The sequence below is a fragment of the Rhinoraja longicauda genome, chromosome 17, assembly GCF_053455715.1.
Source record: "Rhinoraja longicauda isolate Sanriku21f chromosome 17, sRhiLon1.1, whole genome shotgun sequence".
Taxonomy (NCBI): Eukaryota; Metazoa; Chordata; class Chondrichthyes; order Rajiformes; family Arhynchobatidae; genus Rhinoraja; species Rhinoraja longicauda.
In genome coordinates, this window is record NC_135969.1 from 45,685,561 (window position 1) to 45,700,762 (window position 15,202).

At 45.4% G+C, this 15,202-nt stretch overlaps 1 protein-coding gene across 1 annotated transcript in view; it reads right to left on the bottom strand.

Annotated features, from left to right (window-relative positions):
• Positions 1-15,202, bottom strand: part of cacna2d3a (calcium channel, voltage-dependent, alpha 2/delta subunit 3a) — a 337,954-nt gene that overhangs the window by 218,823 nt on the left and 103,929 nt on the right. The window contains exons 6-8 of the mRNA XM_078414636.1: positions 14,385-14,445; positions 13,368-13,518; positions 10,406-10,480 (exon numbers count right to left, since the gene is read on the bottom strand). Of these exons, the coding sequence (XP_078270762.1) occupies positions 10,406-10,480; positions 13,368-13,518; positions 14,385-14,445 (287 nt within the window). The remainder of the gene's footprint in view (positions 1-10,405; positions 10,481-13,367; positions 13,519-14,384; positions 14,446-15,202) is intronic.

Below are 15,202 nucleotides of genomic sequence, written 5' to 3' on the forward strand. Positions count from 1 at the left end.
GAGTAGGCCATTCGGCCCTTCAAGCCAGCACCGTCATTCAATATGATCATGGCTGATCATCCACAATCAGTGCCCCGTTCCTGCTTTCTCCCCATATCCCTTGATTCCATTACCGCTAAGAGCTAAATCTAGCTCTCTCTTGAAAACATCCAGTGAATCGGCCTCCACTGCCTTCTGTGGCAGAGAATTCCACAGATTCACAACTCTCTGGGTGAAAAGGTTTTTCCTCATCTTAGTCCCAAGTGGCCTACTCCTTATTCTTAAACTGTGACCCCTGGTTCTGGAATACAGACTGAAATGAGATGTGCTGTAGATAACATAGATTGAAATAGTCATTGAGTCGTACCGAATGGAAACAGGCCCTTCAGCCCAATTTGGCCAAGATACCCAATCTACACAAGGGTGGCATGGTGGCGCAGCGGTAGAGTTGCTGCCTCACAGTGCCAGAGACCTAGGTCTGATCCTAGGGTCGATTGAGGTTTGATCGATACGATCAAAGGGGAGTGAACGTGGACTACAGGAGACCCCGGTGGCTGTGCCTATTGCAAACAGGTACACTCTCTTGGGAGCTGTTGGGGCAGAAGACGCTTCCAGTCCGAGCGGCGGACAGGTTGGCAGATCTAACCCAGGCAAGGAGACTCGACCAGGGAGACCGAAGTCAGGAAGAGCCATAGTAGTGGGTGACTCCATTGTCTGAGGTACGGACAGTAGATTCTGTGGCAGCAGGCGGGACTCGAGGATGGTCTGTTGCCTTCCTGGTGCCAGGGTTCAAGACATCACGGACCGGTTTCAGAACATCCTAGCGAGGGAAGGCGATCAACCGGAAGTAGTTGTGCACGTGGGCACGAACGACGTTGGGAGGAAGAGGAAGGAGATACTGCGACGTGAGTTTAGAGAGTTAGGAAGAAGACTGAGAAGTAGGACGTCGAGGGTGATTATCTCTGGACTGCTACCTGTACCTCGTGCTGGTGAGGGCAGGAACAGAGAGATCGGGATATGAATGTTTGGCTGAGGGGCTGGTGCAGGGAGCAGGGATTTAGATTTCTGGACCACTGGGGTCTGTTCTGGGGTAGGGATGACCTGTACAAAAGGGACGGGTTGCACCTTAACAGCAGGGGGACCAACATTCTGGCAGGCAGGTTTGCTAGTGCTACAAGTGTGGCTTTAAACTAAGTCGTGGGGGGAGGGGTTGACAAATTGGGAATATGAAGATGGAGTTAAAGGGGAAGCGAATACAGGAGAAATTGCAAAGGACTCCCGAATAAATGGGAAGGGAAGTTCTAGATGGGATAAGAGAGTAAGGTCAGGGCCAATTGTGACCAGTGTGAGAGGGGAGGTGAATACCGAAGTTAAAGTGTTATATTTAAATGCGCGAAGTATAACAAATAAAGTGGATGAGCTTGAGGCTCAGTTAGACATTGGCAAGTATGATGTTGTGGGAATCATTGAGACATGGCTACAAGAGGACCAGGGCTGGGAACTGAATATTCAGGGGTACACAACGTATAGAAAAGACAGACAGGTGGGCAGAGGGGGTGGGGTCGCACTGTTGGTAAGGAGTGATATTCACTCCCTTGCAAGGGGTGACATAGAATCAGGAGATGTAGAATCAGTATGGATAGAAATGAGGAATTGTAAGAGTAAAAAGACCCTAATGGGAGTTATCTATAGGCCCCCAAACAGTAGCCTCGACATAGGGTGCAAGTTGAATCAGGAAATAAAATTGGCGTGTCGCAAATGTAATGCTACGGTGGTTATGGGAGATTTCAACATGCAGGTAGACTGGGAAAATCAGGTTGGTAATGGACCCCAGGAAAGGGAGTTTGTGGAGTGCCTCCGAGATGGATTCTTCGAACAGCTTGTACTGGAGCCTACTAGGGAGAAGGCAATTCTGGATTTAGTGTTGTGGAATGAACCTGATCTGATAAGGGGACTAGAGGTAAAAGAGCCATTAGGAGGCAATGATCACAATATAAGTTTTACTCTACAAATTGAGAGGGAGAAGGGAAAATCGGAAGTGTTAGTATTACAGTATAGCAAAGGGGATTACAGAGGCATGAGGCAGGAGCTGGCCAGAATTGACTGGAAGGAGGCCCTAGCAGGGAAGACGGTGGAACAACAATGGCAGGTATTCCTGGGAATAATGCAGAAGTTGCAGGATCAATTTATCCCAAAGAGGAGGAAAGATTCCAAGGGGAGTAAGAGGCACCCGTGGCTGACAAGGAAAGTCAAGGACAACATAAAAATAAAAGAGCAGAAGTACAACATAGCAAAGAAGAGTGGGAAGCCAGAGGATTGGGACTCTTTTAAAGAGCAACAGAAGATGACTAAGAAGGCAATACGGGGAGAAAAGATGAGGTACGAGGGTAAACTAGCCAATAATATAAAGGAGGATAGTAAAAGCTTCTTTAGGTATGTGTAAATTAGGAAAAAAATAGTCAAAGCAAATGTGGGTCCCTTGAAGACAGAAGCGGGGGAATTTATTACGGGGAACAAGGAAATAGCAGACGAGTTGAACCGGTACTTTGGATCTGTCTTCACTAAGGAAGATACAAGCAATATCCCAGATGTTCTAGTGGCCAGAGATCCTAGGGTGACGGAGGAACTGAAGGAAATTCACATTAGGCAGGAAATGGTGTTGGGTAGACTGATGGGACTGAAGGCCAATAAATCCCCAGGGCTTGATGGTCTGCATCCCAGAGTGCTTAAGGAGGTGGCTCTAGAAAACATGGACACATTGGTGATCATTTTCCAATGTTCTATAAATTCAGGATCAGTTCCTGTGGATTGGAGGGTAGCTAATGTTGTCCCACTTTTTAAGAAAGGAGGGAGAGAGAAAAGAGGAAATTATAGACCAATTAGTCTGACATCAGTGGTGGGGAAGATGCTGGAGTCAATTATAAAAGACGAAATTGCGGAGCATTTGGATAGTAGTAACAGGATCGTTCCGAGCCAGCATGGATTTACGAAGAGGAAATCATGCTTGACTAATCTTCTGGAATTTTTTTGAGGATGTAACTAGGAAAATGGACAGGGGAGAGCCGGTGGATGTGGTGTACCTTGACTTTCAGAAAGCCTTCGACAAGGTTCCACATAGGAGATTAGTGGGCAAAATTAGAGCACATGGTATTGGGGGGTAGGGTACTGACATGGATAGAAAACTGGTTGACAGACAGAAAGCAAAGAGTGGGGATAAATGTTTCCCTTTCAGAATGGCAGGCAGTGACTAGTGGGGTACCACAAGGCTCGGTGCTGGGACCGCAGCTATTTACAATATACATTAATGACTTGGATGAAGGGATTAAAAGTAACATTAGCAAATTTGCAGATGATACAAAGCTGGGTGGCAGTGTGAACTATGAGGAAGATGCTATGAGGTTGCAGGGTGACTTGGACAGGTTGTGTGAGGTTATCCATTTTGGTGGTAAGAATAGGAAGATAGATTATTATCTGAATGGTGTCAAGTTAGGAAAAGGGGACGTACAACGAGATCTGGGTGTCCTAGTGCATCAATCACTGAAAGGATGCATGCAGGTACAGCAGGCAGTGAAGAAAGCCAATGGAATGTTGGCCTTCATAACAAGAGGAGTTGAGTATAGGAGCAAAGAGGTCCTTCTGCAGTTGTACAGGGTCCTAGTGCGACCGCACCTGGAGGTCTGTGTGCAGTTTTGGTCTCCAAATTTGAGGAAGGACATTGAGGGAGTGCAGCGTAGGTTTACTAGGTTAAATCCCAGGATGGCAGGACTGTCATATGTTGAAAGAATGGAATGACTGGGCTTGTATACACTGGAATTTAGAAGGATGAGAGGGGATCTTATTGAAACATACAAGATTATAAAGGGGTTGGACACGTTAGAGGCAGGAAACATGTTCCCGATATTGGGGGAGTCCCGAGCCTGGGGCCACAGTTTAAGAATAAGGGGTAGGCCATTGAGAACAGAGATGAGGAAAACCTTTTTCAGTCAGAGAGTTGTAAATCTGTGTAATTCACTGCCTCAGAAGGCAGTGGAGGCCAGTTCTCTGAATGCTTTCAAGAGACTAGATAGAGCTCTTAAGGATAGCGGAGTCAGGGGGTATGGGGAGAAGGCAGGAACGGGGTACTGATTGAGAATGATCAGCCATGATCACATTGAATGGTGGTGCTGGCTCGAAGGGCCGAATGGCCTCCTCCTGCACCTATTGTCTATTGTCTATTGTCTATTGATGACTACAGGTGCTGTCTGTACGGAGTTTGTACGTTCTCTCTGTGACCATGTGGGTTTTCTCCAGGTGCTCCGGTTTCTGCCCACACTCCAAAGACGTGCAGGTTTGTAGGTTAATTGGCTTCTGTAAAGATTGTAAATTGTCCCTCGTGTTAGGACAGTATTAGTTGTGGGCTTTGTGAGCTGATGGGCTTGTGTCCATGCTGTATCTAAACTAAACTAAACTCAACTCAACTAAACTACCATCTGCCTGCATTTGGTCCACATCCTTCTAACCTTTCTGATCCATGTAGCTGTCTTTTAAACGCTGTTGTTGTACCTGCATCAAGTACCTCCTCTGGCAGCTTATTCTATATATCCACCACTCTCTGAATGAAAAGGTTGCCCCCTAGATTCCTATGAAATCTTTATTTTCTCACCTGAAACCTAGGTCTTGATTCTTGATTGATGGGGTGTCATAGAAACATAGAAACATAGAAAATGGGTGCAGGAGGAGGCCATTCGGCCCTTCGAGCCAGCACCGCCATTCATGGCTGATCATCCACAATCAGTAACCCGTGCCTGCCTTCTCCCCATATCACTTGATTCCGCTAGCCCCTAGAGCTCTATCTAACTCTCTTTTAAATTCATCCAGTGAATTGGCCTCCACTGCCCTCTGTGGCAGAGAATTCCACAAATTCACAAATCTCTGGGTGAAAAAGTTTTTTTCTCACAGTTTGAAAAGGCCTCCCCTTTATTCTTTGACTGTGGCCCCTGGTTCTGGACTCCCCCAACATTGGGAACATTTTTCCTGCATCTAGCTTGTCCAGTCCTTTCATCATTTTACACGTCTCTATAAGATCCCCTCTCATCCTTCTAAATTCCAGTGAATACAAGCCCAGTCTTTCCAATCTTTAAAGGGTTACGGGGAGAAGGCAGGAGAATGGGGTTGAGAGGGAAAGACAGATCAGCCATGATTGAATGGCGGAGTAGATTTGATGGGCCGAATGGCCTTATTCTGCTCCTAGAACTTATGAGCTTATGAACGTATGTCCTCTGATTCTTAATTCCCATACTCCGGGTCAATAAAGCATTTTTCTGGATATTCAAAGACATTATAATGACCAGCCCACTTTGCTCATCAATAAACAATTTGTAGCACACCAGTGATATGAATGGTAATAGATATGGAATCTGACAGGCAGAACAATATGTCAGATCAAACTTCAATTAAAAGAAAATGTGTGCAGTTCTTATTGAATACAGAAGCAAATGAGATCAAATCGTTTCAGAATGCAAAGCTATAAAATGTAGTGGGTATCAAGAGAGACACAGTGCATTCCTGTGATCTACAAAAGAATCACCAAACCGGAGATAGACACAGAACACTGGAGTAACTCAGGTTGGGCCGAAGGGCTGTCTGACTATATACCATAAACGTATTCCACTCCCCCCCCTCGCCCGCCCGCCCACGGCCCTGGGGGACACTCCTCGGCCAGCAACGGCTCCACGGATCGCCAGTTAGGGGAGGGTTGCTGGGCCTGCAGGAGAGGCTTGCACCCAACGGGAGATGCAGCACACACAGGAGAGGCGTGCACCCAATGGGAGATGCAGCACCCACAGGGGAGGTGTGCACCCAAGGGGAGATGCAGCACCCACAGGAGAGGCGTGCACCCAATGGGGGTCGCAGCACCCACAGGGGAGGTGTGCACCCAACGGGAGATGCAGCACCCACAGGGGAGGTGTGCACCCAATGGGAGATGCAGCACCCAAGGAGAGGCTTGCACCCAACGGGAGATGCAGCACCCACAGGAGAGGCTTGCACCCAACGGGAGATGCAGCACCCACAGGGGAGGTGTGCACCCAAGGGGGGTTGCAGCACCCACAGGAGAGGCATGCACCCAACAGGAGATGCAGCACCCACAAGGGAGGTGTGCACCCAATGGGAGATGCAGCACCCACAGGGGAGGTGTGCACCCAAGGGGGGTTGCAGCACCCAAGGAGAGCCTTGCACCCTACGTTGGTTGCTGGGCCTGCAGGAGAGGCTTGCACCCTACCGGTCCACGCCTGTCTAGTATACCATAAAAGTAAATTTTAAAATAAATTAATGTATCTAATTTAATATCTATTAATAACATAATAATATCCTCAAATAACATCAAATTGTATGGAACATTTGCCAGTCTGCTACCTGATCGTTCCAGATTAATAGAGTTTTACTGCAGTCCTTTCATAGTGAAAAACGTACTCAAAAATCAGTTGCTGCACAGATGTGGCTTTCCTGCTTATTCACAGATCAAAATAACCACTTTTTCATTCAGCTAGTCCTGGTTCAAAAGGATAAATGGTTCCCCACATCCAGAACTTCCTCACATTTCTCACAGCGTGAGGTGGATCGGGTTTTGTTCCAAGGGAGCTTCCTATTCAGCGCCAGATTTGGGTTTATTCAGAGTAATGTGACATTTCCTCTTTGCCAACACAAAGACAAAAAAAGAATTCCAGCTATTGTCTCATTTGCACAGTTGCTTTGATTTCCATTCATTATCACAGTGAAGTGGAGGACAAAATCTCTCCCACATGGCCCACAGCATGGCCCTGGTGTTCCTTTCTCTAATCTACTCTTTGTCCTTTTTGAATTAAAGATGGTTAAGAAAATAATTCTAGTTCAGTTTAGTTTTGAGAAACAGGCCTTTCGGCCCATCGAGTCCACACTGACCATCGATCCCCACACACTAACACTATCCTACACACACAAGGGAAAACTTACAGTTATACTAAGCCTACAAACTTGTAAGTCCTTTGGAGTGTGGGAGGAAACCAGAGCACCTGGAGAAAACCCACGCAGGTCACGGGGAGAACGTACAAACTCCGTACAGACAGCACCCGTGGTCAGGATTGAACCTGGGTCTCTGGCGCTGTGTGGCAGCAACTCTACCGATGCACCATCGTGCCACCCTGACTCTACTGTTAAACCAGAATTACAAATGTATCCTCTTCATGTTTGGGCACATGATATGATTTCTATTTTATGCTGACCAAGAAAATAACTCTTCCATAGAACATATGTAGAACACAGAACAGTACAGCACCGGAACAGGCCCTTCGGCCCACAATGTCCGTGCCCAACATGATGCTAGATTAAACTAATCTCCTCCTGCCCTGCACGTGATCCATACCCCTCCATTCCCTGCGGATCCATGTGCCTGTCAATAAACCTTTTAAATGCCACTATCACACCTGCCTTCACCACCGCCCAAGCACCTGTGTTAAAAACACTTGCCCTGCACATGTCCTTTAAACGTGGCCCCTCTCACTCACATGTCCTTTAAATGTTGCCCCTCTCACTCACATGTCCTTTAAACGTTGCCCCTCACAACTACGCCCTCTAGTCTTTGACATTTTCACCCTGGGAAAAGGAACAAGGAAATCTGCAGATTGATTTAAGTTTTTAAATCAATATTTCTTGAACATCCACATCAGTTTACCACAAGCCAAGCATCGACATCTGGCATTGGATATTTGTTCTCATCTGAGTTTTAACGGGTACATTTTAGGTAGTTAAAATGTGCAGTGAGATAAATGTGAATTGGCAAATTTAATCCTGCCACTTCTGCATGAAATCCCCGCTTTGTAACCCATCAAAGTGACGGGAATAATAATAACCTGATCACGACTATCATCTCACTGTTCACTTTGCATTTTAATTTAAAATGCAAACTACTCAGGATCAAACTTTGCAGCTTAAGTACTGAGCAAAACGTCAGTACCACTCAGCTGCTTTGCACATCAACTTCAAAACCCAGATAACACTTTGCAATTATCTACAACTGAATTCAGTTTACTGTGCAATCCCGAGAAATATTCACTAAGTAGTCTGTAAATGTGCTTCTGCAAACACGTGGCATGACTAACATCCAACAGACGCTGGTCTACAAAGCCCATCCTTCACCCAAACCTCCTGCAATTCACCACTAATTATCCCCACATTCCTGCCATCATTATATTACCAAATCCTTTAATGCCTACCCCTGAACGTCTCGATGCATGACTGTCTTTTGGCAATTTACTTATCACACAAATCCACAAAGGATTAAAACATCTCTGAAAATTACGGCATCTTATTAATTGCATTCATTACATTGGCTACATGTTTCTGTTTTCAATCTTGTCTATAAATTTGTGTATAGTTTCCTGCTCTCTCAAGCTCAGGACCTATAAGCACATCAACTTTAACAAAATGAACAACAATGCCAGTGGTTTAACATTTAAAAACAGTTGCTAAACATTTTAACTTCCCTTCCCACGGTGCCAAGTTAAACTAATCTCTGCCTGCATGTGATCAATACCCCTCCATTCCCTGCGTATCCATGTGTCTAAAAGTCTTTTAAACCCCACTATCGTACCTGCCTCCACCCCCACCCCTGGCAGCACGTTCCAGGCCCCCACCCCCCTCTGTGTACAAATACCGTCCACACATCTCCTTCAAACTTACCCATTCCCACCTTAAACCCCTCCCCTCTATCACAACATAGTTTTAATTGTTTTGTGTATATGTTACTAATAATTCATTCATTATACATTGGTGAATCTAGTAGCTTTAGAAACAGATACAAGTTCATAAGTTCGAGGAGCAGTATTAGGCCATTCGGCCCATCAAGTCTATTCCGCCATTCAACCATGGCTGATCTATCTCTCCCTCCTAACCCCATTCTCCTGCCTTCTCCCCATAACCCCTGACACCCGCACTAATCAAGAATCTATCTATCTCTGCCTTAAATATATCAATTGACTTGGCCTCCACAGCCGTCTGTGGCAAAGAATTCCACAGATTCGCCACCCTCTGACTGAAGAAATTCCCCCTCGTCTCCTTCCTAAAGGAACATTGTTTAATTCTGAGGCTGTGACCTCTAGTCCTAGACTCTCCCACTAGTGGAAACATTCTCTCCACACGCACGCACACACACACACACACACACACACACACACACACACACACACACACACACACACACACACACACACACACACACACACACACACACACACACACACACACACACACATATACACACATATATACACACACAAACACACACACACACACACACACACACACACACACACACACACACACACACACACACACATATACACACATATATACACACACAAACACACACACACACACACACACACACATATATATACACACACACACACATGCACACACACACACACACACACACAAACACACACACACACACACACACATATATATACACACACACATATATATACACACACACATATATATACACACACACACACACACACATACACACACACACACGCACACACATATATATACACACACACATATATACACACACACACACACACACACACACACATACACACACACACACACACACACACACATCTATACACACACAAGCACACGCACACGCACACGCACACGCACACGCACACACACACACACACACACACACATACACACACACACACACACACACACACACACACATCTATACACACACACACACACGCACACATACACACACACACACATATATACACACACACACATATATACACACACACACACATATATATACACACACACATATATATAGAAATATATATACATAAATATATTTCAAAAGCTACTAGATTCACCGATGCATAATGAATGAATGATTAGTACCAATGGTTAGTTATTGGAGGCCAAGTGCCAATCACATGTCCTTGTCTAGTTTAGAAACAGGCTCTGTAACCAAATATCTCCAGGGTGGTTCTCTGTAAAACCTGTCTTCATTTGGAACGAAGCTTTACCTTGAGGAAGATTAGATCAAATAATCTATTAAATCATGTTACAAAGCAAGGAGCTCTTTAATAATTTGGAAAGCATTCCAACGAACCAATGATGAGATGGTTAGGTTACACTTTTCCAAATCACTCAATATTTCCAGGGACATTACCAATGTATGCACAACCTGAAAATAACAAATATTTCACTTTGGAAGAAGGGTCTCGACCCGAAACGTCACCCATTCCTTCTCTCCAGAGATGCTGCCTGTCCCGCTGAGTTACTCCAGCATTTTGTGTCTATCTTCGGTTTAAACCAGTATCTGCAGTTCCTGTCTACACATTCCACTTTGGGACGTCTTTTATAAAGACGAAGGTGAAGCAGATTTTGAACTGACCTCCTTGTTGTTCCTGTCTGCTTGGACCAGGGTGTTGTTTAAGCATGGCTCCACGTAATGAATATCTTCGTTGTACTGAGGAAGAAACATACAAATGATCTCTTTAATAAATCACCCTCTCTGATCTGGTTAATCTTCTTATCGTGTCCACACATGCTAGATATTGTTTCAGCCAAAACTGGACACAACTCTCAGCAATATCATTGTTCTCTGCGAGGTGCTCAGCTTTGCATTGGTGCTCCATTAGAGGACATCTCAATAGGTGCTCCATAGTTTGTGGTTCAGTGCCACATATGCAGATGATGTCTTCAGTGTCTATATAACCCCACTTTACAGTGACCAGTACCAGCTCTCAGTCTGTTGAGGCATCTCCACTCAGTCTGATCTGGTGCAATTATAACAGCCTGTGTCACGAGCTCATCGTTAAATGAATAGTGTTTTACAATTTTAAAACTGTTAAACTAGATTTTCATGTTCTACACCAACCTTCACACCTGTTATAATCATCGCTAATCTTCAGTTTCTCAACTGGGGCAAGTGTTTCAATTCATGCTGTCCGATAACAAAAGGCAGTAAACATTGGAACATTGGGAAATATTCCTTTCGTTCACTGCACGCCTCCATTTCTCGGTGACTGCTTTCTTTTGGTGGAGTTTTTGTGGAGGTTTGAGTCACAAGTGCATCTTCTTCATGCTTAGGCACTTGATATGATTTTAATTTTTCTATTTTATGCTCACCAAGAAAAGTACTCTTCCTTAGAACATATGTAGAACACAGAACAGTACAGCACAGGAACAGGCCCTTCGTCCCACAATGTCTGTGCCCAACATGATGCTAGATTAAACTAATGTCCTCCTGCCCTGCACGTGATCCATACCCCTCCATTCCCTGCAGATCCATGTGCCTGTCAATAAACCTTTGCAATGCCACTCACATCTGCCTTCACCACCGCCCAAGCACCTGTGTTAGAAACACTTGCCCTGCACATGTCCTTTAAACGTAGCCCCTCTCACTCACATGTCCTTTAAACGTGGCCCCTCTCACCTCACATCTGCTTTAAACATTGCCCCTCACAGCTATGCCCTCTAGTCTTTGACATTTCCACTCTGGGGAAAGGAACAAGAAAATCTGCAGATTGATTTAAGTTTTTCAATCAATATTGCTTGAACATCCACATCAGTTTACCATAAGTGAAGCATTAACAACTCTCATTGTAATTTCAAAATATTTGTTATTCATAAGTGATAGGAGCAGACCATTCGGCCCATCAACTCTACTCCGCCATTCAATCATGGCTGATCTATCTCTCCCTCCTAACCCCATTCTCCTGCCTTCTCCCCATAACCTCTGACACCCGTACTGATCAAGAATCTGTCTATCTTTGCCTTAAATATATCCACTGACTTGGCCTCCACAGCCGTCTGTGGCAAATAATCCACAGATTCACCACCCTCTGACTAAAGAAATTTCTCCTCATCACCTTCCTAAAGGAACGTCCTTTAATTCTGAGGCTGTGCCCTCTGGTCCTAGACTCTCCCACTAGTGGAAACATCCTCTCCACATCCACTCTATCCAGGCCTTTCACTATTCTGTACGTTTCAATGAGGTCCCCCCTCATTCTTCTAAACTCCAGCGAGTACAGGCCCAGTGCTGACAAACGCTCATCATAGGTTAACCCACTCATTCCTGGGATCATTCTTGTAAACCTCCTCTGGACCCTCTCCAGAGCCAGCACATCCTTCCTCAGATATGGGGCACAAAATTGCTCACAATACTTCAAACGTGGCCTTACCAGCGCCTTATAGAGCCCCAGCATAACATCCCTGTTGTTGTATACAAGCCCTCTTGAAATAAATGCTAGCATTGAGTTTGCTTTCTCGACCACCAACTCAACTTGCCAGCACATCCATCCTCATTGTAATTTCAACATATTCGTTCTGATCGGAGTACCTCTGTGGTGTTTGAGCTGCGATGAGCCATGGGCCGTGACTGGGGCCGTGTGTGGAAGATGCCCGTCCCCATCCTCAGTAGGGCAGGGGCATTCACACGGAGCTGGCTGCACATTCTTAGCGTTGCAGAGAGCTGAGGGGTTCTGACTGTCTGCTCAATCTACGCCTCTCATCATTTTAGAAACTTATCTCAGGTCTCCCCACAACCTCTGGCATTCCATGCCTGTCCATCCTCTCCCTGTAGTTAATACCTCTTCATCCAGGCAGCGTTCTGGGGAACCTCCTCTGTACCCTGTCCAAAGCTTCCACATCCTTCCTGTAATGGGGGTGACCACAACTACAACAGGCTCCACATGTGGCCTGAACAAAGTCACAGAGCTACATCGTGACTTCCTGCCTCTTACAGCCAATGCCCTGAGCAATGAAGGCAAGTGACCATATCCAGCGTTACCCTTGTGTCTACGTGTGCCATAATCTTTGCCAATGTCCTAAACCTTCTCCATCATCAATAGCCTGAAAATCCTCTTCCCTCCACAGTTAGGTTCTGCGTATATTTGCATGCACAAGATACGTGTGTGTGCGTGCGCGTATGTGTGCAAGTGTGAGCACGTGTGTGTGTGTGTGCATGTGTGAACATGTATGTATGTGCATGTGTATGTGTGTGCGCGTATGTGTGTGTGTGTGAGTACATGTGCATGCATGTGTGAGCATGTATGTATGTGCATGTGTGTGCGTGTCTGAACGTGTATGTGTGTGCGCGCGTGTGTGCGTGTGTGTGTGAGCGTGTGCGTGTGTGTGTGTGTGTGTGTGTGTGCATGTGTGTGTCTGCGCATGTGTGTGTGAGCATGTGTGTGCATGTGTGTGTGTGCGTGCGTGTGTAATGATGAAACGGCATCCCACCACCACATGTGTTATGTACATTTGCAATGGCTGAAACTAGAATTCCCCATCACTATTACGTAACTCCATCACCTTCACAAGCAGCGATATTATACACAAGGCCAAGTACTTACTGCAATGACATTGAAAAAGTCATCATCTCCAAGTGTGTCAAGGATGGATGAGACTGTCTGCTTGGCTATTGTCATACGAAGTCCTTTCATACTTCCACTGACATCAACTAAAATGATCACATCTTTGGGCGAGGTGGCGGCCTGAATGTACCTGGGGATAACAACACACAAGCTGCAACTCAAGGTGTTCAAGGTGAAAGTAAACATGCAGGTACAGCAGGAAGTGAAAGTAAACATGCAGGTACAGCAGGCAGTGAAGGGAAGCATGCAGGTACAGCAGGCAGTGAAAGTAAGCATGCAGGTACAGCAGGCAGTGAAGAAAGCTGATGGCATGTTGGCTTTCATAGTGAGAGGATTTGAGTTTAGGAGCAAGGAGGTCCTACTGCAGTTGTACAGGGCCCTGGTGAGACCATATCTGGAGTATTGTGTGCAGTTTTGGTCTCCTAACTTGAGGAAAGACATTATTGCTATTGAGGGAGTGCAGCATTGGTTCACCAGATTAATTCGCGGGATGGCGGGACTGACATATGATGAAAGAATGGGTCAACTGGGCTTGTATTCACTGGAATTTAGAAGGATGAGAGGGTATCTAAAATTCTTAAGGGATTGCACAGGCTAGATGCAGGAAAAATGTTTCCAATTTTGGGGGGTAGTCCAGATCCAGGGGGTCACACAGTTTAAGAATAAGAGGTAGGCCATTTAGGACGGAGATGAGGAAAAACCTTTTTACCCAGAGATTTGTGAATCTGTGGAATTCTTTGCCACAGAAGGCAGTAGAGGCTAATTCACTGGATGTTTTCAAGAGAGAGTTAGATTTAGCTCTTAGGGCTAACGGAATCAGAAGATATGGGGAGAAGGCAGGAACAGGGTACAGATTGTGGATGATCAGCCATGATCACATTGAATGGCGGTGCTGGCTCGAAGGGGCGAATGGCCTCCTCCTGCACCTATTGTCTATGTTTCTATGTTTCTGGAATGGTTTGCAACAACACACAGTGGCTGTGAACGATACCCTACCATTTGCGGGTCCTGCAGTCAAAGGCAATGACACCGTTTTCATCGGGTTCCCACTTTATACCTGTGGCAAAGAAACCAGGACGTTAACAAAACGATTCCAATCAGAAGGAAATACAAGAGAACGATTAGACCACATCGAAGATTGACACCAAATGCTGGAGTAACTCAGCGGGACAGGCAGCATCTCTGGAGACAAGGAATGGGTCTCGACCCTTCCTCAGTCTGAAGAAGGGCCTCGACCCGAATTGTCTCTCATTCCTTCTCTCCAGAGATGCTGCCTGTCCCGCTGAGTTACTCCGGCATTTTGTGTCTATCTTGGGTTTAAACTACCATCTGCAGTTCCTTCATACACGATTAGTCCACATCTGTTGGGAAGTATCGTCTAAAATAATAATTATACATTTTCTCCTGAATTGTACAATTTCATTTAGCATAAAGACTATGAAGGAACATCGTTGCTGTAGATTTCTTGTTGTAAGCACTTTCAATCTGCTGGCCTCTTTCCAAAATCAAACTAATGGCTCCATGGTGCCTGGTTTAGAATGCACCATTAACCTGCAGTATTTAATGTACACTGAAGGTTAGGAAATGTGATCAAGCTTCTTCAGGAGGAGGCGGCCAAGGAAAATAAAAATCAATGCACTGCGAGCTTTGAGGCCATAGATTTTCTTCTCAGTCCTGGAATACTGTAGATGCACAGGAACATAATGTCTTTTAAAAAAGAAAGCTGTGGTGCTGTGTTACAGTCACCATCAGGAACCTTTAGAGCCAGCTCTCCAGGACTCTGGTCAGGCTGTAGTTGGAGTATTACATGCAGT